At 37.3% G+C, this 25,355-nt stretch overlaps 5 protein-coding genes across 5 annotated transcripts; 2 read left to right on the top strand and 3 right to left on the bottom strand.

The window, feature by feature from the left end:
• The first annotated feature begins 155 nt into the window (after window positions 1-155).
• On the top strand, window positions 156-3,175 carry LOC103961105 (E3 ubiquitin-protein ligase RNF4). Its single transcript, XM_009373633.2, has 6 exons — window positions 156-312; window positions 1,206-1,485; window positions 1,578-1,629; window positions 2,259-2,371; window positions 2,452-2,690; window positions 2,950-3,175. The coding sequence occupies exons 2-5, from the start codon at window positions 1,246-1,248 to the stop codon at window positions 2,680-2,682; spliced, it is 636 nt and encodes a 211-aa protein (XP_009371908.2). The 5' UTR covers window positions 156-312; window positions 1,206-1,245; the 3' UTR covers window positions 2,683-2,690; window positions 2,950-3,175.
• A 2,625-nt stretch (window positions 3,176-5,800) lies between these two features.
• Window positions 5,801-6,757, bottom strand: LOC103961733 (eggshell protein 1). Its single transcript, XM_048591187.1, has one exon. It carries the CDS (start codon window positions 6,755-6,757, stop codon window positions 5,801-5,803), a length of 957 nt encoding a protein of 318 aa, XP_048447144.1.
• A 1,790-nt stretch (window positions 6,758-8,547) lies between these two features.
• On the bottom strand, window positions 8,548-11,692 carry LOC103961120 (oleoyl-acyl carrier protein thioesterase 1, chloroplastic). Its single transcript, XM_009373644.3, has 7 exons — window positions 11,029-11,692; window positions 10,315-10,448; window positions 10,121-10,234; window positions 9,504-9,599; window positions 9,312-9,399; window positions 9,171-9,239; window positions 8,548-9,064 (listed from the first exon to the last, which is right to left on the bottom strand). Exons 1-7 carry the CDS (start codon window positions 11,389-11,391, stop codon window positions 8,789-8,791), a joined length of 1,140 nt encoding a protein of 379 aa, XP_009371919.2. The 5' UTR covers window positions 11,392-11,692; the 3' UTR covers window positions 8,548-8,788.
• A 4,747-nt stretch (window positions 11,693-16,439) lies between these two features.
• Window positions 16,440-20,267, top strand: LOC103961126 (membrane protein of ER body-like protein). Its single transcript, XM_009373652.3, has 7 exons — window positions 16,440-16,731; window positions 17,297-17,785; window positions 18,104-18,160; window positions 18,281-18,811; window positions 18,994-19,182; window positions 19,371-19,432; window positions 19,565-20,267. Exons 1-7 carry the CDS (start codon window positions 16,488-16,490, stop codon window positions 20,027-20,029), a joined length of 2,037 nt encoding a protein of 678 aa, XP_009371927.3. The 5' UTR covers window positions 16,440-16,487; the 3' UTR covers window positions 20,030-20,267.
• Window positions 20,268-20,561: 294 nt separating this feature from the next.
• LOC103961153 lies at window positions 20,562-24,255 on the bottom strand. The gene is made up of 2 exons (XM_048566849.1): window positions 23,788-24,255; window positions 20,562-22,173 (listed from the first exon to the last, which is right to left on the bottom strand). The coding sequence occupies exons 1-2, from the start codon at window positions 24,042-24,044 to the stop codon at window positions 20,787-20,789; spliced, it is 1,644 nt and encodes a 547-aa protein (XP_048422806.1). The 5' UTR covers window positions 24,045-24,255; the 3' UTR covers window positions 20,562-20,786.
• Window positions 24,256-25,355: the final 1,100 nt, after the last annotated feature.

The following is a 25,355-nucleotide window of genomic DNA, read 5'->3' as shown; positions in this document are numbered from 1 at the left end:
ACGTGGACAGGTTGCGTCCCTCACCGACCTGCTCGTCGCTGAGACCGAAAGTCCGTGTCCACTAAAAACGTCGCACAGGGAAGGAAGGAAGGCGGAGCGAAATTATATTTCTCTCCATATAAATTCTAATATAATTTAATTAAATAATAAATCTCTCGTATTATAAAGCGGAAAATAATAATAAAATATAATAAACTTTCTTTCTTTTTCTTTTTCTTTTTTTCAAAATTTTCTTATATATTTGCTTGCAGACCCGGTGCCTCGGGGCAGACGGTGGTAACTCCCTCCCCTCTCAAAAATCTCTGATCGAAGGTACGATTTTCAATTTAATTTCGAATTATCAAAGCCGTTTGCTTTCCAGAAGTCGGAGGTTAGATTCTCAATTTCTCGTTGTGGAATCTCGATTCTGGTGTGCCTCTTAATTTCCTAGGGTTTCTTTCTGCGAATTTATTATTTATTTTTACTGCGATTTTATGGTTTTTTATGCTTGTATCGTTCTTATCTCGTGTTGTTTGGGGATTAGAAAAAAAATTGATTTTGATGGAAGTGGGAAATTTTAGCCCTGGGTCGGCAATTTTTGAGCCGTTAGGTGCTCAAAAATTGGGACTTTTAAGTGGAAATTGAAAATTTCAGTTGCAAATGATCAATTTTCTTGATGGATTATGATTTGATTTCTGCTTTAGTAGAAGGCCCCTTGTTTGTTGTGAAAATGTGATCACTTTTTGGTCACAGAGTTGGATGAAATGTGTGATTGCAATTAGGATTTCCAATTCATTCAGGTTACGGTCAATTTCCATACCGTGTTTTGCCACTAGGGTTTTCGATTCTAGATTCTTTGGCCGAGGTCTTTTAGAACTGAATACATTGTAGTGAGAGTTTGGTTAGTCGTGCTGGTTTGAGGCATGCAACTGAAGCACTAGTCTTTATGGTAGGTTAACGAAGTTAAACAGTGAATCATAATCAAACTTTTGTTTTATCATTCGTTGGCATGGTTCAGCAGAGTTTATTGTCGGCTTGTTTGATATGAAAATTGTAGGAAAGGAAATGGGCTGATAGAGCATAGTGTCATGTCCTTTATTGCTTTGGTTTGAAAATACTGAAGTATGTTATTATTGTTTCTTCTGTTTTATAATTCTTCATTTGATTTCCGACAAAGTGAATCATGTATTTGAATAAGATTACTTCATTTCTAAAAAAAACTGTAGGTTTTAAAATCTTCAACTTGGATACAAGATTTAATATAACATGAGCACTCGGGGGGCCAGGGCGCCACATGCAAGAGGGCGGCGAAGAAAGAATGAGTTGAACTTGGACCTCAATAGTGCCCCACCTGGTGACAGTCGGGAACAGGAGGGAACTTCAACTCAGTCAGTGCCTCAGAATAATCAAGCGACTTTGCAAGTTCAGCCCATACCACCTAATACGATTGATGTTGAGGCTATTGATGATGATGTTATTGAATCCAGCCCCACGGCTTTTGCTGAGGCATGCTTATATTAATTTTACACATTCTTTTATTGTGAATTTCTCCATCCACTTAAGTGTATTGAAGAAAATGTTGTGATATTTTATGCCAGGCTAAAAACAATTCCAGAAGGAACCGGAGGACTGTTGTTGATGTGGAATCAGGTAATTTTGTTATATTGTAATGTAAACTTGTTATTTGTTACGGCAGAACTTTTAGGCATTTATGTGTTCTTTTGTGTGATCTGCTGTCTCTTTGTTACTTCATGGTGAAGATTATGTTTTTGTTATTTTATTTTTTACTTGATTCTTGTTCCATACTGTCCAAGTTCAGGAGATTATTAGACAATTTGAATGTTCTCCTTTGGATTTTCCTCTCGCTTCTGTTTTTGCTGCATCAATGATAAAAATTTGGTGTTGGGCAACCTATGAGATAAATTAGGGAGATAATGTCAGAATAATGTGTTATCTCTTTTCTTTTTTTTAAGCGTTTTCTTAGTAGGATAAGATGTTTGTAATATAAGTTTCAGAGTCTTGAAAGTTGTCCGGGACAACCCTGTACAAGCTGTCAGGTGTTGTCGTCTTTGTTTCTTTGTTTATTGTTCTAAAAAAGAAGGGGAGATTAGGAAATCTACTCACCTTTGAGTTTGAGCTTGTCAGTGGCGAATTGTAGGTGCTCCATATTACTAGTAGGATATGTGTTTGTAGGGTAATCAAGGTCTAATGTTGGTCACAATTTGTAATTATTTTCATTGATCTTTATGCGTCTCTCCATTTCTCTGTGATCATTGCAGAACGGACGGCTAGGGTCACTCAGAACAAGCGCAGAAGAGTTGGACCAAACCAAACAATTATTAATTGTGATTTTTACATAAATCTGGAAAGCAACAGCAACTCCACCTCCACGGTAATTGTAAGCTTTTGACTTAAGGGCATTGCATTCATTTGTTGTGCATGTATGTGATACTTCAAATATTTTATTTGCAGAAACAGAATGTTACACAGCCGCCTCCACCACCACCACCACCAAAGGAGCCCACCTTTACCTGTCCCATTTGCATGGCTCCTTTAGTTGAGGAGATGTCAACAAAATGTGGCCACATTTTCTGTAAGGCTTGCATTAAAGTTGCAATAGGTGCGCAGGGCAAATGCCCTACATGTAGGAGAAAAGTAACAATGAAAGAACTGATTAGGGTATTCCTCCCTACGACCTGTTGATTGGTGATGTAAGTTCGCTCGGCTGTCCTATTCCTATAACTATTTGTTCATTCATGGAGTTAATATTATGTTTGCTCACTTGTGTACTTCTGTTCGCAATGTGCCTCTCTATATCGGTTATTATGATGCAAGGGTTACAAAGAGCACTAACTAGATATTGGATTGCCAATTCTCTAATAGTCATAAGAAATTTACATTTCCTCATGGTTATACAATTTCGTGTTTTGCTCGTCGTCAAGTACTTATACATGGTCTTGGTTGTGGCAGGGTTATGAAAGGTGGTTTTTGAGGGAGTGAGGATTGGGGAATTGAATTGGCATGCCTGCAGAATTGAATTTTCATACTCAAATGGTTTGTATCAAAAAAGATGTTATGATTAGTGGGTATTTGTAACTTCTTTATGAAATCAGGCACCTTAATTTTAGCTTTATGCTGCTTGTAATGCAATTAGCTTTTGGATGAGCAATGAATGGCCCAAGTTCTTAGTGATGAATTACTGGTGCTTTATTTTACACGTATGGTTTATGGTTGGGTGAGGATCCGACCGCCCTGTATTGGGTGCAGAGAAGAAGGGCGTGGTTGGCTTAGTAGGGCTCGAACCTTCGGTTATCGTTATGAGGCGGTATGTTTCAACCAATTGAACTCTAAGCCTCTGCGGATCTCTACTGAAATTCACAGCTTAAGAGGAGAGCGGACGGAAGGAAGAAACCAATTGGTTATACCGGTGTTAAGCATCTAACTAGCATCTTTTTTGAAAGGTATATAGACTCAGTCATATGAATACCATTGATAAATAGTACAACGAAAGAATTTGACTGCTGAGCCGTATGAGGTTGGAAATTCTCAAGTATGGTTCTATGGGAAGGAATTTACCCCTCTATTCTGACTAGGGAGAACAGGTTGTTCAACAAGGAGATTTTGAAATTGTGGAGGCTTGGTTCAGTCAAGCTGTCGAGTAACAAGCGATAGTGCTTAATCCTGGTAATTATATTGAAGCACAAAAGTGGTCAAGGATTACAAGGCGTTTCGACTTTTCGTTAGCAAAAATGGGGACTCCTAGGTGAAGATGGTGATAAGGCCAACTAGATCTGTGTTAATTGTGATCGTGAGTGGTGAAGTTTGTTTTTGTGATGATGATGGCGGTATATATGGAGTGTTAATGTGGTCGTGAGTGGTGATCTTTGTTCTTGTGATGATGATGGTGATACATACGGAGTATTAATGTGCCTCCATTGACCATTCCTATTCCACCGCAAACTCGTCTTTATATTCGTTAAGAAAATTTACTGAAAATTTTTTCTTGTAGCATTTCCAATTGACTTTGAATTCTTTGTTTACTAACACCAAACGAATAAATAAATAAGTGGGTCCAATATGGATTTTTTTTTTTTTTGAATAAATGGTATTATCTAGAGGGAGAGGATGAACTTAGCTTCACAATAAACTAACAATAATGTAGTTCAAATTCGTATTTGACGAGAATTCGTTCAATCTCTCTTATAAAAAAGAGAAATACCACTCTAACATGAATTTTGGTATAAGATATTTAAGGTATCCCATTAACATAGAGGATAGATGTATAGTCAATCCTTCTCATCTTTTGACTTGCCCTAAATTTATAGGTATAAAAGGTAAACCCTTTTATGGATTGTGTCAGGAGCATAATAAATTTTATGTAAAATCATTAATTCAGGAAAATGATTTGAACCCAGAAAACTGCCTTTTATTTTATAAAGTAACTTTATTTTACGACGTATTGTTACAATACTATTTATTTAAGAATGTTATCGTATAAATCCTATCATATTTGAGCTATTATTTTCTAGTACTATAAATAGGTAAATTCCTTGGAGATAGTCTTAGAGTTGTAATCTTCCTATTGAGGTAAGAAATTTATTTTCCCTAGTACTATAAATAAAGACATAATCAATGGAATAACACACCTTATAATTACATATTTCTATCTTCTCTCTCTCTCTATGCCGCCGACCACCCCCGTTATGTCATCTATAAAATTGTTCAGTAAATTATGTCTACAACACAAATCAATTTTTCTTCTTTGTTGTTAGAACTTTTGTGTTTAATTTTTGCTGGAAATTTCACGTCAAGAATTTAGTAAAACAAATTATGATTTATATAATACTCCTATTTCTAATTTCAATGAGGTATTTTAGGATAAAACTCCACACCTCTTGAGGGGCAGTTGAACCATTTAGTATGTATCTTTGAAACTTTAACAAATTCAATTCAAAAGAAAACATTTCAAATTTCAATCTTGAATTTGTTTTATATGAATTCTCGGAAATAAAAAATAAAATTCAAGTTATATTGAAAGTTTGGAGACTTTTTCAAGCTTAATGTTCAAACTTTACCATCTCTAAGTTAATATGTGGTTCTATATCTCAGTGAACATGATGTTGATGAGTTTTCATCAATGTGTCCCTGATTTGAAAACCCTTCCCTTTACCTCAATAATAATAATTTAAAAGAAAACCATTTAAATAGAATCCGGTCGTGATTGTTCTTGTGGCTTAGAGTTTTTTTACGACAGTGGTATAAAATGTTAAAGATCCCTTATTATTCAGATTTTCGATATCTTATGTACCCTAGATGTGACCCTACACCCATACGTATCGAAACATATAGAGTAGATGTTTTGACAAAATTATTGACAATACTTTAATAGTTTAAGTAGTAACTTTTTGTTGAAGACAAGATAAGAAATAGACTTCATCCATTCACTACAATGGCTTTTATTTCAAGGCGGAGAGAATTTCGGGGCCGGCAACGGAATAATATCTTTGCAGAGATATTATAGGTTGGCCCGTTAAGGGCAATGAACTTGCTCACTCAAGTTTAAATTCCGTCTTCATAAATTATAATAATTTACAATGCATATTATCGTGTAAAAAGAAGCGTAAAAGAAAAATGGCCTAAAACATAAACAAATTAAAGAGAGAGAGAGCGGTGATAATTGAAGCACGTTTATTTATACAATAAGACCATAACATTACGTATAATTTGAGTTTACAACGTTCTTAGGCTCATGATTATTTCTATAGTTAATAAGGCCTCAATTCAATGAGCCTGTCAAAGCGTAGTGTGGTCGGGTGAGCGACTATGGATAGCCACCAACGCCTTTCCCGCCGTCATCATATTTTGGAATGCCTCCTTTCCTACCATAATCATACTTGGGGTTGTCTCCCTTCCCACCGTGGTCATCTTTAGGACGGTCTCCTTTTCCTTCTCGATCATCTTTAGAACGGTCTCCTTTTCTACGTTGGTCATCTTTTTGATGATCTCCTCTTTCATCTCGATCGTCTTTAGAACGATCTTCTTTCCCACGTTGGTCATCTTTCGAACGGTCTCCTTTCTTACCGTTATCTTCTTTAGAATGGTCTCCTTTCTTCCCGTTATCATCTTCGGAACGGTCTCCTTTTCCACCATGATCATCTTCGGAACGTTCCTTTTCACCACGATCATCTTTGGAACGTTCTCCTTTGCCTCCGTGATCACTATCATCTCCCTTACCACCATTGTCATCTTTTCCGCCATGATCACCTCTAGGGTTCCGATCATCTCCCTTCCCGCCATAATCACCTCTAGGGTGACGATCATCTCCTTTCCGGCCGCCATAGCCACCTCTAGGGTAATGATCATCTCCTTTCCGGCTTCCATAGCAACCTCTAGGGTAAGGATCATCTCCCTTCCCGTCATAATCACTTCCAGGGTAATTATCATCTCCCTTCCCGCCATAATAACCTCTACGGTAACTATCATATCCTTTCCCACCCTGATCTTCTGCAAGTATCCCAGGGAAACCGAACCCCAATCGTCCCAGCCCAGGTATACCAGGAAATGGCAATGGAAGCAAACTCCTAATCAATGGAATCAATGGCAGCACCCCACCGCCATATCCTCCATATGGGCCGCCATATCCTCCATCATATCCTCCATAAGGGCCACCATAGCCTCCATATGGCCCCCCATATCCTCCATATCCACCGTATCCCCCATAATTTTTGGCATCATAGACCTCCTCTAATTTCTTTTCCTTCTCACTAGTACTGGTCATTCCTTCAGAACTCACAAGAAACCCTACAAAGACAATGAAAACAAGCAACACCCTTTTGTTCTCCATAGTTATTTTGCATGAGAAGTCTGCGTAGAGATCTCCCGCTATTAATAGTGGCACTCTGCGAGAGGGAGTTAGAGAGTGAGAGTGAGAGAATCTTTTGATTAATTTGTGTACTCTGTTTCGGTAATGGCATTGAGTAGGGTCTGCATGGAGATTTTGGTCGTTTTGGAATCAGTTAGTTGAGTGGGGCTGCAGTGTTTTAAATGTGCAGGCCCAGTCAAGTTTGGTGAGGGTTTCTACTGTTGGTTCGAAATTAGGTTGATTTGTTGGTAACAGGTAGGAGCAAATGGTAACTTCATTGATAAGCTTAAATGGCCATGGATTTTCATGGTTTCGTGCCGATAAGGCTTTCTGAATCTAAAGCAGCATTTAAGTTTGACGTTTGATGGATGGTTCTGGAATTGATACAACTTTACTATATTAAGGAGAGAAGCAGCATTTTATGCATTTTAAATTTGAAACCACTTAGCATTACGGTTTAATGATATTCCTTTTCATTTGTAAGTGAGAGGTCTTAGGTTCGATTCTCACCAAATGTGAATTTGAATCACATTGTTACTAGCCCATCCATTTCCCCTTAGTGTAAACAAGATTGTCTGTTAAAAAAAAAAAAATTGAATTCCTAAACATTTGGAATGAGTCTTTGGGAATGGACTTTCCATCTATATTCCTAGTGACTGGGTATAAGATAATACTATTTTCATGCTGGTTTGTGCAAGATGAGAAATTGGTCAAAATGATCATTTTTTCAAATCTCAATTATGTCGTCCAAATTTCATTCTGATAAGTTCAACAATTGAGATTTAATTTCTAATCATTTTGTGTTAGCTATATCGTTGATAGTTGATTTTGGATCAATTCATTGATTGAGATTATTTTATTTTTAGCATATATATCTCATGTCATTGTCTTTTATCACTATATCGTCGATATTGAATTATGTCGTTCATATTTTATTTTCATCGGTTCGAATTGATATTTGATTTTTCGTCATTTTAGTCATTTTCAATGAATATTTAAAGACAAAATAATAAAAAGTAATGAGGGTACAAGGGGGATAAGAGTTTCAACTTCTCTTCATAGGAGTTTGAAATGCATGTAAGATGAAAAACCGTCCCGTCACTTAGTACTACGGTCTTGTAGTATTATTCTTTACTGGTAAGTGAGAGATCTTAGGTTCAATTTTTGTCAAAGACGAATTTGAACCACATTATTACTAACCCATTGTGCCCACTCCTTCACCTCTTTAATAGAAATAATATTGTTTGTTATAAAAAATATGAAAGACTATTCCATTAATGCACTTGTCAAACATGAAAGTAGAGTTTCATGAATTGAACCTATTTTCAAGTTCCTAATCCGTGAGGAAGAGTAGGGTCATAATTTAAGGGTGTGCTATCTACACACCTAATTTAAAGGTCCATGATTTTCTGCTTGAAATGATAGGTTTATTCCTTGTGACAGTTCAACTCCCTTTAGTGTAACAGAATAAAAATTAATCCAATCGAAAGTCATCCGCACTGAAAAAAAATATACAAGAGAACAATGACTTTTTTGAAGTCTCAATAACACGGTTCCCTTAATATCAAACTCATAATTCGTTGAACCCTTAATATCGAACTCGCATTTCATTAAAGTTATAAGCCAACGATGAATAACAAAACGGTAGGCTGTTATCTTTGAAGCTTGCACCAATCCAAAAGGAAACCAGCAAGAATCACAAACGATGGCAATTGGAACATAAGTATTACATTTGCAACTAAAATCTGGACCTTACATTTCACATCAGTGCAGGAAATAATTGCATTTGGAAGAGGACAACTGGAAGGAAATAAACTGAAAACGAAAATATGACAGATGACATCAACTAGGAAACAAAACCCCTCTCATACAATGGACAAAAACAAAGGAAAACAGAAACAAAAATCAACCCTAAAACCGGCGAAACCAAGGGATAAGATTACTTCCTCATCTTGCAGGTTTTTCTCTCCAGATAGTTCGTCCCCGGTTTATTTCTGAACCATCGCCTGCTAATCTTAGTAGATGCAAATACTGACGGTAGTCCTTATCATCTTCTGTTGCAGTAGGGGATCCATTTGTTCCGTTGCCTGAAAGAGCTGGAGCATCGTCTAAAGGTTCAACGCTAGTAAGGGAATCGACTATGTCATCCTGTTGACACTCCCGCCTGTAATCTAAGGTGATTGTTTGCAGTTCATGGCTATCGATGAGTTCTTGAGGCATGCTCTGTAAAAGATAAAATTGAAAACATCTCTTATGAAACCAACGATAACCTATGGCCATAGAACACCACAAAAACAAACATATGAATGAAACAGACATAGATACCAACCTCTAGAACCCATCCGATATAGGCAACATTATTAACATGCTGGTTCATGTCGAGATCTGCTCTTCTTGGCTGCGAAATTAAAAAGCATACTGAGATTACTGAATAAATTTGAGAACATAAATGAATTGAAGATATACTGACCACAAGTCCCAGTGTAGAATACTGAGCAGGATCTTCAAGTTTGGCGATTTTCTTCAAGCTACTATTGTTAGGCTCTGGAAATGCTAATCTATCATCCCAAGAGAAGAAAGCAATCAGCAGATTGTGCATGAGGGATAACTTTATCATATAGAAACGATGAAGTCATACAAAATGAAAAAAAGGACCATTTACCTCAGTTCCCGTGGAGCAAAAACTAAATGCTCTTCCCTAACATCATCGGTGACTTTCACAAGTCGCCTAGTGTCTTGGTTCATCATCACCCACTTGCTGTAAACATGCAGTACATATGGCCAATTTTTAGAACTATCTCAGAATAGGCTCACATAAACTGAGAATTGCTAGAACAATCCAACAACAATAAATTAGAATTGCAGAAAACATTCAACAACTTCTTCACATGCAATCTTCAAAATGGATGATTGATTTATCAAAAAGGAGAGAAAGGAAAAGGCAAAGAAAAAAATATGAGCAAAGATTGCAGTGCTAATATCATGCAGCCAAATTAAAATGTCGTCATGCCCAACGGGCATCAGTGCAAAAAAAGGAATTGGGTAGCTTTCAGAGCATCAAGAAGATAATAATTTTACAGTTCAAAGACCTGCCGCATGTACATGCTTACCGGATCTTTAGAGAGATGCCAGACTCAAACGTAATATTAATGAGAATACGGAAGTTGGTTCAATACAATAACATGTTCTCCAACGTAAATTCAATGTTGCATGACAAAATATCAGTGTTTCATGAATGTCTAAAAAGCTTAGAACAGCAAAAATAAAAAGAATACGCACCTCGTCGCTCTTCCAATGACTTCACCGGTGGCATAGTCCTTGAGTATCCAATCACGCCTAGTGCCAATTCTCCCTTCCCCTTGGCACCACGTTTCTATTTCAACGACATCACTCCTGTACCACGAACCCACATTTTAAGTTTCACATTCCGGATTACAAATCAAAACCCGAACTGTAATCTAGAGAACACCCACCAAGCTGGATATTTGTAGATTTCAATATGCATGCGAGCAGTAACCCAAATGAGATGCATTTTTCTCATGGTGGTTGTGGTCGCAAAACCGTCAGTAGAAAAGCCAACAGCTTGAGCATGGTTGCATCCTACCTCCTGCATCACAAAATGATCACAGAAAATGAAAATCATCAGAAGAAGACCAAATGTTTCCTCAATGCAGAAACTGAATTAGCTAATACAGAAATACAGTAATAAAAATAAACTACGGAAGAGAATATAATCATTTTTGCTTCTAGGCAACTAAGATTTCAAGCAATCAAAACAAAAATCACTTGATTAAATCAGAAATTACAGTGATCAGATAAGTACAGTAATTTGGTAACTTGCATTCCCAATCAAATTTTACGTTCCCACTTCCCAGTGAGAAAAAAAAGGAAATAATTTAGTGTGTTTGCAGATGAATCGATTGCAGAGATAGCTGAAAATCCAATCACTGTAAATTGGACCATTAAACCATGCAATTCACTTCATAAATGCACGTGGGGGAGATGGCAAATATACCAAACAAAAATCCCCCAAATTTTGCCCAAACAAAATCCAATCAACCAAATCGATAAATTTCTACAAACCATAAAAATCGAATCCAAAAGAATGAACATTTCCCACAAAAATTCAAATCAAACCCAGCAAACACACATTGAATCGAAACCAAAAATTCCAACTCTTAACACACCTGCAAGAGATTGGCAATCGTCTCGACGGTGGCAGTCTTGTTAATCCCGACCTCATAGCACCTTACTATAAAGCACTCCTTATAGGACTTCCAGTCCTCCGCCATGCTCCCCTGCCTCAGCCGGTCCCCAAGGGTGACCGGCCCGGTATTCGTCTCGACCCGACCCGCCACGCTCCCGGTCCCCCGGTCCGATACGACGGCGAGGACCGGCGTTTTGGAAGGTGAGGCAGCGCAGTGGGCAAGAAAGGCGCCGTCTTTCCGGCGGGGGAAAATTGGGTTGGGCTTGGGTGGGCCAAGGAAGCGGCATTGGGCCGCCACGCCGTGAATTTGGTCCACTCCATTGTACGTCGAGAGCTTCAACATTTCCTCTCTCCTCACTTTATCTCTCTTTATTTTTCTATTGTTTTTTTTTTTTCACAGGAAGTTGAGAAGACCGGCGGCCAACCAGAGAAGAAGAGATTTTATGTGTGACTTAGAAAAGCCGCTTTTTCTGCTTATAATATTTTTCTGGCCGATAGGACCGAGGAGGAGGAGCCTCGGAGAGCGGAAACGCCACCGGGTTTGGAGGAATTTACGAGATTGCCACCGGATTTGGATCCGGAAAGCCAACTGCTTTAGGCGACTGGGATATACGGGAGGCCAAGTGGACTATGACCGCACTTTGAGCCACGCACGTGGATTGTCGTGCTTTATCTGCCGACGTTTGGAATACTGTCGTTGGGGTCGAACGACATTGGGGACTTGTCGTGTTATGGTAATCTGATTAGGAGGCCCCATGGTTTATAGTCTGGGCCTACACAGGTATTTTGTGGGCCTAATATTCCCCACAATTGAGTTTCACACTTTGTTACAGGTTTGACTGGCCCACTACTAATAGTTGGGCCTACATTGGGCTACATATCTTCCTTTATTTGAATATTATGACATTTTACCCCAACTCGCTATTTAAGAGGTAGACAATTTGGGTTAAGCATCATAATAGGTCGGCCATAATAATTTAGAGACAAAGCTAAAGAAAACAAAAGTTTAAATCAAATGATGTGTTATCAATAGAAAATAAACACGTTAATCAACACTTAAGTAGTAATTCAATTATTAACATCCACATTATTTGGTTTATAAAATTTAGTTTATAAATTTAGTCTCTCTAGCATTCTCCCACTTACAAGGCCAAGCATGATGCAATTTTGGGCAGAGAAAAAGTGTTTTTATGTGTCCCTTTCGCCCCATCTCCTTCTCACTTGTATTTTTTTTTTTTTCCTTCTACTTGCAAGGCTATGTGATGAAAGTTTAGTGCTTCTCTGCTGGTGTGACGGTTTTGGTAGCGAAATCTGGTTGGGGATCTTTCTTTGTTGCTAGGTGGAAATTTTATGTTCCGGTAGTTTCAATGAATTTAACACGAAATTGGTTTTCTTATGGTTTATTTCTTTTTATTATTCTTTTCACTAAACTATAGTACTAAGTAACTATACTTTTCCCTTTTATCGTAAGTATATTATTGTTTTTCACATAACAATGAAAAATTACCAAAATCAAGATCGGTTTTGATTATGATAAATGATTTAACTACTGCCACATCTCATGCATTTGATAAAACCTTCACACCTGTTGAAAATTATGCATGTCATTAAGTTGGGATTAATATTTAGATTGTATAACTACGAAGGGATTATTTATGAATGAATAATCATTAATTAATCACACGTGACTTGTTTTGTTTTTAGTTGTTTAGAGAAATGCAAAGGCATTTTCTATGGACTCTCCCCTCGTATCTTAACACGAATTTTTATACCAATATTATTAAGTATCAAATAACAAAAATTCTATAAAAAATCATACTTTTGAAACATTCTTCTTAAATATTAGTCTTTGAATCTGAAGCTCGGGTCCCTTCAATTCTCTTTCGGACACTATTGTGACATATCAATCTCGTCCAACGTTGGCCCAAATAAAGATACCGAAAAAATAGGTCATCACAAGCAGTCGAGCACATGATGTCTTGATCAGGTGAGTCATGGGTTTGCTGAACCACTTATATCAGCTTGTCAACTACGGATTAATTATCAAGGACATGTACTGTCGCACTTCGGACCTAGAGCCTCCGGAATCTGAGGTGTTTTTTTTTTTTTTTTTTTTTTTTTTTTTTTTTTCGAACAAATAATATTATTTATACTAAATGATGAATTAAGCCTTATAATAAATTAATAATAATATGGTTCAAATTTATCTTTGACGAAAATCGAATCTAAAAAAACTCCTACTTATAAATAAAGAATAGTAAATAAATAACTAATTGAAATGAGTTTAAAAATAATTTATTTAAAACCTTACGAAATGATAAATACTTTAATAGACCAAAATAAATCGAAAATACGATTTTATTTAACTTGGAAGTCAAATAAACAAATATATTAGAGGTCCGAGAATAACAAAATAAATTTAATTGTTACCATTGTCACGCCTGCATAGAAAATTATGCAGTAGGAAGGGAACAACAATTGCGACATTGTTCCCCCTTAGGGATTGCCCCGTTTTATTTAAAAAACAAAAATATCATCTAACATTTGAGTAAAAGCCTCAAATCATGACCATGCCCGATCGACCAATTAAAATTAGTTGCACACAAGAGACATTGCACGCATACAAAATATCCAATTCAAAAAACAACTGATCATCGCTGCAGGCAATATGTGTGACATGTATTGAGAAACCCGAAGCCACATACAATTTCATAATTATCTATTTTACCTTCTCCCTTCCGCTTATAGTTTAAAATGCTATTTTTATGTAGCAATTAGGTTACCTCGTCTACAAAAATGCTATTTTTAACGTATTTTTTTATACTACATTTATACAAGCTCTCTAATAAAAGTGAGACTCACTTATATTAGTGGGTCGTACATTTATTAGAGAGTTTGTACAAACATGGTATGATAAATATGATAAGCGTAACATTACTTTCTCATCTAATCACTTTCCACACATTAATAACATGACCAATGTCTTTGCTCTGGGATGCTGGCTAGATCACCACGTGGCAGACTTAGCCACTCAATGTCTACCATGTGTTTTCGACTCACTGATCCAACTCTAAACCTTAAATGCATCTACATCTAAAAAATTTCAAAAAATGCTACCAACTTGTAATTTAATTTACTTTCATCTTATGACTCTTCAATAATAATAATAATCATGAAAATCTGAACTAATCACTTTTGAAGCGCTTAAAAATTCTGAGGTTTCACATGTAGGATGATGAGAAATAATGTGAATGATGAAATTGACTTCATATGTTCATATCTAGAGACATGGATTCCATAAATCCCACCCCCAAACTGAAAATTCTGTGAAGATCCAGAAGCACATACTAAAATGAGTATAATATTAGTCTGACTGTTAGCTGGATAAGTTTTTTATTTCTTTTTTTTTTATTCTTTTTTTTTTTTTTTTTTGTGTGTGGTCAAAAATGGATTAATTTCGTGAGGTGGGAAATAAGGAGAGATGACATTCATATTGTGGTACACAAACATTAAACTGTTGTCCCTACCCTAGGGATCACCAAGGATATTGTCCTTACCATATTAAAAAAAAAAAAAAAAAGCACATGGGTCAAATTGGGTGGATTTTTCTTCTGTTGGGCTTTTATGTCAGAAAAATTGGGTGTGATATGATGAGCTCATATAAGAATTACATTCTTATAACTTGTATATTAAACTCATGAGCTTGATACTTATAAACTATGAGGGTTTAAAGTATGACTCTCACATGTATTGAAATCAAAGGTTTTAGGTTTGATTACCGTTAAAGGTGAATTTGAACAACAATATTGCTAGCTCATTGTGAGGTTTAGTCCACTTTCCCATAATGTAGATAATTCGTTTGTTAAAAAAAAAAAAAGTATTCTAAGTATCAAACTTAAGTTGCTTGATTAAGTATCACTTACTTGGACTATTGTGAAGACCTTAAGTTGGCTTTTAACTTGAACATTTTGCATTTGGTATGAAATTACATTGTTGTTTTTAAACTTCCCCTTTTATGTCTAGGAGAAAGACTTACACCATAAGAGCGATGTAAATATACAACTAAATTATCATATTAACTTAGTAGTTGATCAGCATAATTGATTTACAAAGACTTCATTTGTATTTCAAGACTCCAAGCGGTTAAGAGCAATTATCTTTATACTAGGGATTCCATGATCTTATCCGTTCATCATATATCGTGCGGTCAGTTTTCGTTGGGTACTATTCATATTTAATTTTAAATTTTAAAATTTGAAATTATTTCTGACTGCACAATATACAATGACTAAGTGAAATCACGAGATCCTTAGAAAAAGATCCGTCGAGGATCCTTACCCGATTTCACCTCTCTTTATGAATAATATACAGCTAAAAAATATCTTTTAATTTTTTGGTCAAGAACATACAAAACTTTAATTCAACACTTAAAAAGCATGACAAATTTTTTATTCAATCACCTAACTTGGATATAATCATGTCATTGTTAAATACAGACTTACTTTTGTTTTCATGTGAAGATTTGAATTCTAGCACATTACAACATAACTAACCTAAAATGTCAAAACTTCACATTTTACAGGTGATAATATATATGACAGTGATATTCATGCTCTCATTTTATCTCTCATACATTTTTGTTAAATTTTAGTCATTGATTTTTTTCTATTCATTCGTTCGAACGACAAAAATTTGAGAAGTGTATGTGATAAGTAAAAATGGGTATATGGATAACATTACCCTATGTATATTCTGATTATATAAAGATTATATACTTAAATTATATTTTATTGATCACATGATATGACAGTTAATATTCACCTATTTCTTTAAATTATTAAAAAAATGATTTGAAAACCACATATTTGAACCCCAATAATGTATGATATGCCACATTACTTCAATAATGAATCTATCTCATTGAATCATCACTTATCACATAAAATGTTACACAAATATCCCAAAATCCTATTTATTAGGATATTTGTGTAACATTTTGGGATACGCTCATGCACACCGAGTTCGGACTCCTCGTCCCTATATCATTGTAATAATTTTCTTACTGTACCTCCCTCATTATAATAATAAATGAAAACAAATAGGTACTCAAGTACTGACAATCCTTAAATAAAATGAATCATCAACCGCGTCACGTCACGTGGAAAATGTGTTCTCCTTCTCTTTAGATTTCGCTAAATTTTTCATTGTGATCGAAATACGAATGATACATATATGTTTTTATATAAGTAGTAAAAAATTGTATTTTTTAAGTTATTAACTTTTTAATATACATTTTCCATCATTTAATGACACGTGATATACCATACTGTGTTCCAGTTACATTGAAAAATCTCTTCTAAATTTCCACAACCACTATATAATACTGTTCACACTTAGTCTCAAGAGCTTTCCTTCAGAGCAAGGCAATTGGTGGAAAAAATGGAGGCAATGAATCAGTGGGAGGAGACAGAAGAAGAAGAAGCAGCAGCAGCAGCAGGCACGGCTCTGAGAAGAAAGCTGCCACACCAGCACAGCAACACAGCAAACCTCGCCACCACTGTCTCCCAGGGTGACTTTATCTTTTCTTCCTCTGAGAGTTCATTAGCTTCTGGCGAAGCTGAGGAGGCAGAGGAAGTCAAGGAAACCCCAAGCAATGACACTCCCATTTCTCACAAAAATGGAGGTAAAGTAATAAAAAAAGACACTTCTTGCAAGTGGCCCTTTACCACAAAAGAGTTGAGCCTTACGTGATGGCGTAGAGTTTGAATCTCGTCGTAGCTAATCTTATATCTAATATAACAAAATGTATTGTCTGACAAAAAAAAAAAAACACTTCTTGGTATTATTTTATTTTATTTTTGCTACTGGGTTTTGTGATTTCAGCTGTTTGTTTGATTTTTCTCAGCTTTTTGAATTGAAACCAGATCTGGTTAGTTGATTGTTCATTAGTTTGTGTATCAAGAACTGCATTTAGTTATTTCACAATGAAAGTTTTGGTTTGTTTTTCTGCAGTTTCAGTAGTAATTACTAGTTGTTTGTTGTTGCTTTACCCCTTCTTTTTAACTGTTTTTTAGCTAGGAAGAATCAAATGGGTTCCAGTTAATTGACTAATCAATTTACTAACAGTAAATTTCAACTGGGACTTGGTTGGTGGACATGGAAATCCATGCTAAATAGGGTATTATGTTTGCATGATTGTGTTTGGCCAAGCTCAATGGTTTTGTGATGAGACCTCTCCATGGTTTCAGGTACTGAATCCCCATATGAGATCTCTGGATTCAGTGGCGGACATGTCGATTTTTCTTTCAGGAAAAACCCTGGAGATGAAATACTGGATGTCAAAGTGGTCTTTGATGAGAGTGCTGTTAGTATTACCAACCGTCAAGATGTCGGTGATGCGAAGGTTGAAGAAGAGTTGAATGGTTCTGGTACTTCATCTTCCAAGCAGTCAGTTGAGCAGAATGGACGTGATGCTTCTGGAAACAATGGGACAACTGAACATGGGGGAGTTAAGCTGAGAGAAATCAGTGAACAAGAAGCGTCTGAATTGTATCTTGAAAGGGTATATCAGAAGCCGGCAGCGCATGATTTCTACTGTCCTAATTGCAACTCTTGCATCACAAAGGTTATCATTCGCGGTAGAGAACCGGAAAGTACACTACCTCCTGCTGCGCCACCTCCTCCACTAGTTGATCCAATTCGATGCACTTCGTGTTTCAGTTTCCTCATTCCTGCAGGTAGTTTTGCATCCTTACTCTAGTAACAACTTTTCTGTTTAATGCATTTGATGCTGGAACAGATTTGGCGGAATTTAGAACAAGGAATTCAATTGCCTAACTATTGCCAGTAAATGAAAGAAGAATTTTTACCTTTTGATGTGAGGGTATATAAAAAATAAATTGTAATATATTTAGATCATCGTATTGCTATTAAACTTCCAGAACCTGAATCTTTCCTCTTGTAATGTTTCCGTTTACCAATTAGGCATTTGCGGTGTGACATTTTCTGTTTTGAATTCTTGGCTGATAGTTTAACCATTCTTTCAATGTAAACAGGCAGCTGGTTCTTTCCTAAATTGAAACATAAGGATGAGGACGATCATACGAAACAGGGTAAACTTTTCTACTGTTTTGTTAATAAACCTTAACGAGCTGCCATTGAAGTATAATTCAGCGGTATTCAAGATTTTGCTTATCAAGTAGCGGAACCTCTTACTTGATTTGCTGATGCAGAAACCAATATTGGAAAAGGTGTTGAAGTTGGAGAGTTGATTCCAGTTCCATCGCATGACTCGGCTGGAACACTACAAGATCAGAATAGTCAAACTGCACCAGTAAGTAAAGGTCCAGCGCCTGAAGAGCCCGTTGGAGCTACTGCAATAGTTGAACCCTCACGAGATAATATTCAGGGCAGCGTTGGAGTCGAGGGCTTGGATGAAACGCAATATGATAAAAGTCCAGCAATGCCCGCTCAGCCAATTGGAGTTGGTGATACTGCCTCAATAGATAAACCTATAGTGACTGGTGAGTCTGTTGAAGCTAGTGTTGGAGCTAAACCTTCTGGAAATAATTTTGAGAGCGGTGTTGAAGTTGAGGAGTCAGTTCCATCACATGAGTCAAATGGAACAGTACTTGATAAAAAACCTTCAGTGCCTGTTCTGCCAGTAGGAGTTGGTGTACTTGTGACCACGAAGCCCCCAGCATCACAAATAGATGTGGTAGCCATTTCACGAGAGCCCGTGCAAATTCAAGAAAGTGATGCAGGTATGTGTAAGACACAGTCATACATGAGAAACTATAAACATGGAATCATTTTAAGAAAGTGAAGTATCGAGCATTATAGCAATGCAAAACCTTCTAATGCAAATTTACATGTATTTGAAGACTGAAACAGAAGTTCTTTAATACATTATAATCTAGAATGATGCGATACTGTGTTGATGCAGGGCCAACTACATCAGAGCTTCCTGAGAGCACGGTAGTCGTTATTAGTCCAGAACCAACAATCATACCCCCCGAAACAGGTGATACCACAACGTTAGAAATCTTCAAAAGCATTGTATACGGTGGTTTAACTGAAGCAATTACAAGCTTAGGCATCGTGACTTCTGCAGCCAGTGCTGATACTGCCACACGTAAGTTGCTTCTATTTTAGTTGATTTAATTTTAAACTGCCTGAGATTCTTTATATACGAGCTCATTGCATTTAGTTTTTATGTCTATTACATTTTCATTCCGGTAGTTGAAACTAATAAATTTAGTTTTTCACTTGCGCGCCTTGATCATCATCATGTTTAGGTTTGTAACCATCTTCTTTTTGCAGTGAACATTTTAGCTTTGGCATTGGCAAACTTACTTGGCGGACTTTTCATCATTGGTCACAACGTGAGTGATTTTACCGTCGAAAAACTCAGAACTTCCATAGCAGCTCTTTCAAATTCATTCGCTCTTCACCCCATCATAATTATTATTTTGACAATGTTTGTTTGTTAATGTTTTATGACCTACAACCTGCAGCTCTGGGAACTGAAAGATGATCATTCAAAAGTGCCCTCCGGTGAAACAGATGAAGAAGTGGAAAGATACCAGAAAGTACTAGGGAAAAGAGAGAATTTCCCTCTTCATGCCTCTATTGTTATATTATCATTCATTGTTTTCGGGTTAATACCTCCTGTGGTTTATAGCTTCTCGTTCCTCCAGAGCAACAACAGGGACCTAAAGATTGCAGCAGTTGCAGTAACTTCTTTTCTGTGCATCATGGTTCTCGCAATTGGAAAGGCTTACATCCAGAGGCCACCAAAGTACATGAAAACTTTACTCTACTATATCACCATCGTGATTGGGGTGGGAGGTGTTTCTTACTTAGCAGGTGACCTGATTGACATACTCCTAGAGAAGCTTGGCTGGTTCCCCTCAACTGAATCCGTCTCTCTGCTGCTTCCTCAGATGAATATAGTGAAGCCTTCACTCGAATCCTATTGATAAGATGCGGTCTCAAGTTGAGGGAAACCAGCCAAGCTTGAGACCATGTCGTATCAATAGGATAAACTTGACATCACTTAGTCTAGTGAAGCCTGCACTTGAATCCTATTGAGGCTCTCAACAAGAGATTTTTTGTAGTTTTTCTTTGGAGCGTTGTCCTATCGCAGGAACCCTAATATCTGATCAATGCTAATGTTATGAATAAAATCGTTAACGCTATGCAGTTTATTTTGAGTTATATATGCCATGGTCCAGGCTCATTTCGTAATAGAGATCATCTTCGTTAATTCCCTTTCTGAATTTGTGATCCGAATCTCAAGCTCAACCGCATGGCCAAAAATGGCAGAACACAGCCAACTTCAACACTTTTCCTTATTGTTATATGCAACTCGAAAGCGGCTGCCCTATCTGTTCTTTAACCAGGCAGTTATCATTAAAATGTGCCATTCAATATACCATGGATTTAACATGGAGACAGATTAACCTGCTAAAATTTCCCAGAACTAAAAGACTATCTACTTGCCATTGGGAGTTTTTCACCCTCAAAGAATAATTTTATAGATGATGTGTAACCAGTAACACAAGTCACTAGGAACAAAATTACAACTTTGCTGAATTTTCTTATTCACCTGATGTCTGTCTCTCTGCACAGTCACTACAAATTTGTTACACTATACCATAGTGGACGTTTAACTTAAAACACTATATTTTCTTCGTGCTAATCACTTTCGGGTTTCACAATTTGATAAGAATCAACTCAGAAGTTCCATTTCGGAGAGGAATGAACGGCACTTTGCCGGGGTCTGACAGGCTGCTCGGAGTTGCGCTTCTTCATGATTGAGGAGACAGTTGGGCTGTAGTAGTCATTGCTCCTCTGAGAAGTTGCAGCTTGCGAATGCATCTTCCTTCCATGGATAAAGCTTCTCTGCTTTTCTAGCAATGCCCTGCGCTGCACTGGGTTACTTTGGGTGGCTCCCCATCTATTATAGTTCACACAACTCTGGCTCCTTCCCACTTCTTGAAACTTTCCATCTGCAGGAATAGTATAATTTCGACTCTCAGCAGTTTCGGCGGAGTACATAGTCTCTCCCTCACTGCTATACCCATTCTGCATATCTGAAACATCTACTGGGAATGAACTAGACTCAACCTCACTTTGGACCCCATTAAATGAACCCGTCGAGGCAATTTCAGCATTTGCATCAGGACTGGCTGGTCCTCTATCTTCAACTCTGTGTCCTCTTAATCGGATCTGCTCGGGAGGCTCCCTGACAAAATTCTCCCCAGAATTTGGGGGTAACTTTTTGGTTGACTGTGGTTGAACTGCTGGTTTTGCAACCCTTGGAGGAAAATTAATGTCCAAAAGCTGAACTGGGGAACCTTCTTTTCTCCGAAGAGGAATAGCTGTTAACTTTGGTGATTCATAGATTTCTGGAGTAGGAATGCCTTGTACATGTGCAGCATGACGATCACTTGTTAGGGCCTCTTCATCAACAGTGTTTGCGGCAGCAGAGCAGCTTGGTCCTTGCTGGTCCCCAGGTTTTGAGATTGTATTTGATGAAGATGGTGTTCCATCATTGTCACCTTCAGTTGACTTAAAAACTCGCCGCTGCGTGAAGGAAGCACAAGAGTGCTCACTTTTCTGGCCAGAAGACATCAACCGAATGAGTGGTAGCTTAGGCTTGTTAAGATCATCGAGGCTGCCTTCCCAATGCTGATTTAACCAATCACAAATGATTGGAATGGGGATACCAAATTGCATCGGATGATCCTTCTTCCATGATGACGAGGACGATGAGGAAGTTGATGAGGATTTGGTGTTTGGAGATGTTGCTAGTTTCATAGGATCACATATCATAAATGCAAGATTCCCTTGTGCGTCAAATCCAGCTGAACCAGGGCTCCACGTTACTCCATCAGTTGACAATTTTATGAGATTGTCCGTCGCTATCACCACCTTACCTTCACCAACTGTCAATTCCTTCTTCTCTGTGTAGCCAAGAAGGTAAACTACACTGCCAAGATCCAGGTTTGGTTTAGAGCAGGTCCGCAAGTGGTGGAGGTGGCCTTGGGCAGTTGAATCTCCATCTACCGAATCCAAACCTACTATTGTAAGATCTAAGATGGAGCTGGTGATGAAAAATCTGCAATCCAATGAAAGAATGAGAAACACTACTCGAAATGCCTAAATATGCAAAGGCTATCATAAACCATGATGTATTGATGCTTTAAGAGAAGAATGCTACAAAATTTCTTTTCCCCATTCGCCTTAACTAGAGAACTGAACTTCTATTAGAACCAACAGAATTTCTATGCAATACTAAATCTATTATAATGTGATAAACCGAATCATCACGATTATGATGCTATGTACTCCAATTTTCCATCACCTTTCTTTTTCTTAATCACTCCCAGAGGAGGCAACCCACAAGATAACTACATATATAAATGCGTAGCACAATGAAGCCTTAGGAACCCAACGTGAAAGTAAAACAACAAAATTTCCATGACTCAGGGGGAGGACTTGCCAGATAAGTTCCGGAGATTTTGGGAAGAGCTTCCCGAGAAGTTGAGAAAGCAATTTCATTTCTTAACCTTTTCAGAGACAATGATCATTATTGCCAATGCCTTCCATTTTTTTAGTCACTGGCATCTCTTATTGCCTACAAATTATTGCCATTTTTAGCTCCGCCATGCCATCCCTCCATCATGACCTCTAGTTTTAGTTTATTTAACACGGAGGAGGATTCTCTACCCTCCTAATCTCTCTACCCTTCCATGCCCTCCTATTTGAACGGTCACGGTTAAGCCACGTCAACATCTTATATTGATTTTTTTATAGAGATAATAAGACAAAAAGCAATGTGTGAGAGGAGGGGATGGAAGGGGATGGGAATAGGAGGGTAGAGAATCCTCCTCCATTTTACACACTGCATTATCAGTACTAACCCCTAGTCTCCATCCCCTACATTAAAGACTTCCACATTTAACTTATCTGAATGGTTACCAGCTAACGCAGACGTGGGATTTGGGTAGTTGACCAGGGCAGCGTGCCATCAGGTTGCACTCAAGTTCGAATCCCTCTGTCTTAAATTTTTTTTTTTTTTTGAACAAATGACATTATCTACACAAAGGAGGTGGGGGGAGTGAGCCAGCCTCACAATGGGCTAGCAATAATGTAGTTCAAATTCGCCTTTGGCGACAATTGAATCTAAGATCTCTCACTTAAATTAGAATATCGTTTTGTCAAAAGGAAAATGGTTAGCAGTTGACAGTCTTTTTCTCCTAACCCGTAGTTTATATAGAAATGAATGAATATGATCTAATCAGATCCAACAACTGCACAACCACCAGAAGGTGCGTACAAAACAATCCAACTTCTTAGCAGCACCTATAACCTCTTTCACTTTACAACTTTTGACCAATTCAAATCTCACCAATGCAAACAAAGGGTACAACCAAATTTTCAGTACAAAACTAATCAATTCTCCATTGAAAGCTAACAAAATGGGTAGAAACATCATGTAATCAAACTATTCAAAAATTCAATTTCTACCATTTGGGACCCACTACAACTAAAGCACATAAAACTATCCTAATGCGTTGCAGAGGCCTAATGGGGCTGGTTTTCCACTTTTCCAAAAACAAACCAATAGAAAACACTAAACCCATTATTTACCTTCAATTAATTCCCATATAACCAAGAAAAATCCAAACTTTATTAGTAAAACAAATTAAGCAAATCTAGTACTGACTACCTTTGGGGAACGAGAGTTGCGGCGACACCGTTTTGCAGCCGGATCTCGGAGCTCTCGGCAGCCGCTACAGACGGAAGGTTGACGTGGGTGGTCAATAGTAGACTACGATGGATCAGAAATCCGGTGCCAGAGATCCCATTTGCGGCACCGGAAATTCTGGCCATGGCCGGAGCCTTGCCGGAGAAAATGGCGGCTTTCATCTTCTCAGACTTGCTCACTCCCTTGCAGAAGCACCACGACTCTCTGAGACCACCCATTTCAATGGCGGGTCGAGAAACTTGGAGGATTTAATCAAATGGGTTATCTTTATTCGATTGAAAAGCTTCACAATTTGGATCTACGGCGAGCTAGAGTGGCATTTTTATACATGGGTCTGCATTGTCTGCTGCCATGGCTATGAAGGAAAAGGGAAAGAGAGAGAGAGAGACAGAGAGAGACAGAGAAGAAGGACGAGACGGACGTGAAAGGAGTTAAAGGGGGAGTTTGGGTTAAATATTGTGAGCTGGAAATTGGGACAAAAGAAAATGGCTTGTCTGAGCGTGAGTGAAGAGAAATTTTTAGTTGTGACGGGAATACAAATAGTATATCACGTGTTTTTATGTAAATGGTGGAAAATTTTAATTTTTAAGTTATTAATCTTTTAACACACATAACTTATCATTTATATAGAAACACGTAGTGTACCATTTCGTGTGACGGTCACATTGAAAAATTCGTGAGTGAGAAGCAGAGTGGAATGTGGGAGTGGGAAGCAAATGTGTGATTGTGACTTGTGAGTAGGAGAACAGTAAAGGGAGTGAAAATGGAGTGAACCGATTGTGGGGGATGACAATTTACAGGTGCTATTGTGGAATTGGAATGTTCATGTGAACATCATCAAGTCTCTTCCCTTTCTTTCCCTTTTTAATGTTTTCAAGAAAGATGTATCTGGACATTCAACAATCGCTAATTTTTTTAAAAAATTGATTGTCGGTATGTGATAAATTGTGTGTCAACATCAGGATTGTAACCATTGAAATATGCCAATATGTTACCGAGAAGTTATCGACAACGTCAACAGCGCACCATGCACATAAAATTTCTAATCAAAGAACGGACACTTGTTTTGATAATTTTTTTTATGTAAAGGTGCACCTACATTGTATTGATATTCATTATTTATGACATACAAACAATTTGTTTCTCATCAAGGAATCGACTTCGTTTTCATACCTAGATTACATATTCCATTCATAAAAATGAATTATGAATTTTAATTACTACTAAACAAACATTTATTTATCTGCAAAAAAAAAAAAAACAAAAAAACAAAAAAAACAAAACAAACATTTATTTATATACCATACAAAATGAAATAAGTATTTGGGTTTGTTTTCTTCTTATTTATAGACAATCCCTTTTTCTTTATGTACTTTAAAAGTGATTCTAATATTATAAAAATAAAAACTATTAGAGTACATAGGAAGTCATAGTGAAGGGATTTGGATCCAGATCTAAATTGTGAGGATCCTAAAGATCTTCGCATCTTAGTCATTTATCGTATATCGTACGATCAGAAATAATTTAAA

Source organism: the organism of the source record quoted next, unplaced genomic scaffold (genome assembly GCF_019419815.1).
Source record: "Pyrus x bretschneideri cultivar Hongxiangsu unplaced genomic scaffold, Pyrus_bretschneideri_v1 Contig10, whole genome shotgun sequence".
Classification (NCBI taxonomy): domain Eukaryota; kingdom Viridiplantae; phylum Streptophyta; class Magnoliopsida; order Rosales; family Rosaceae; genus Pyrus; species Pyrus x bretschneideri.
The sequence above is the reverse complement of the archived record's forward strand: the minus strand, read 5'-3'. Positions and strand labels throughout refer to the sequence as shown.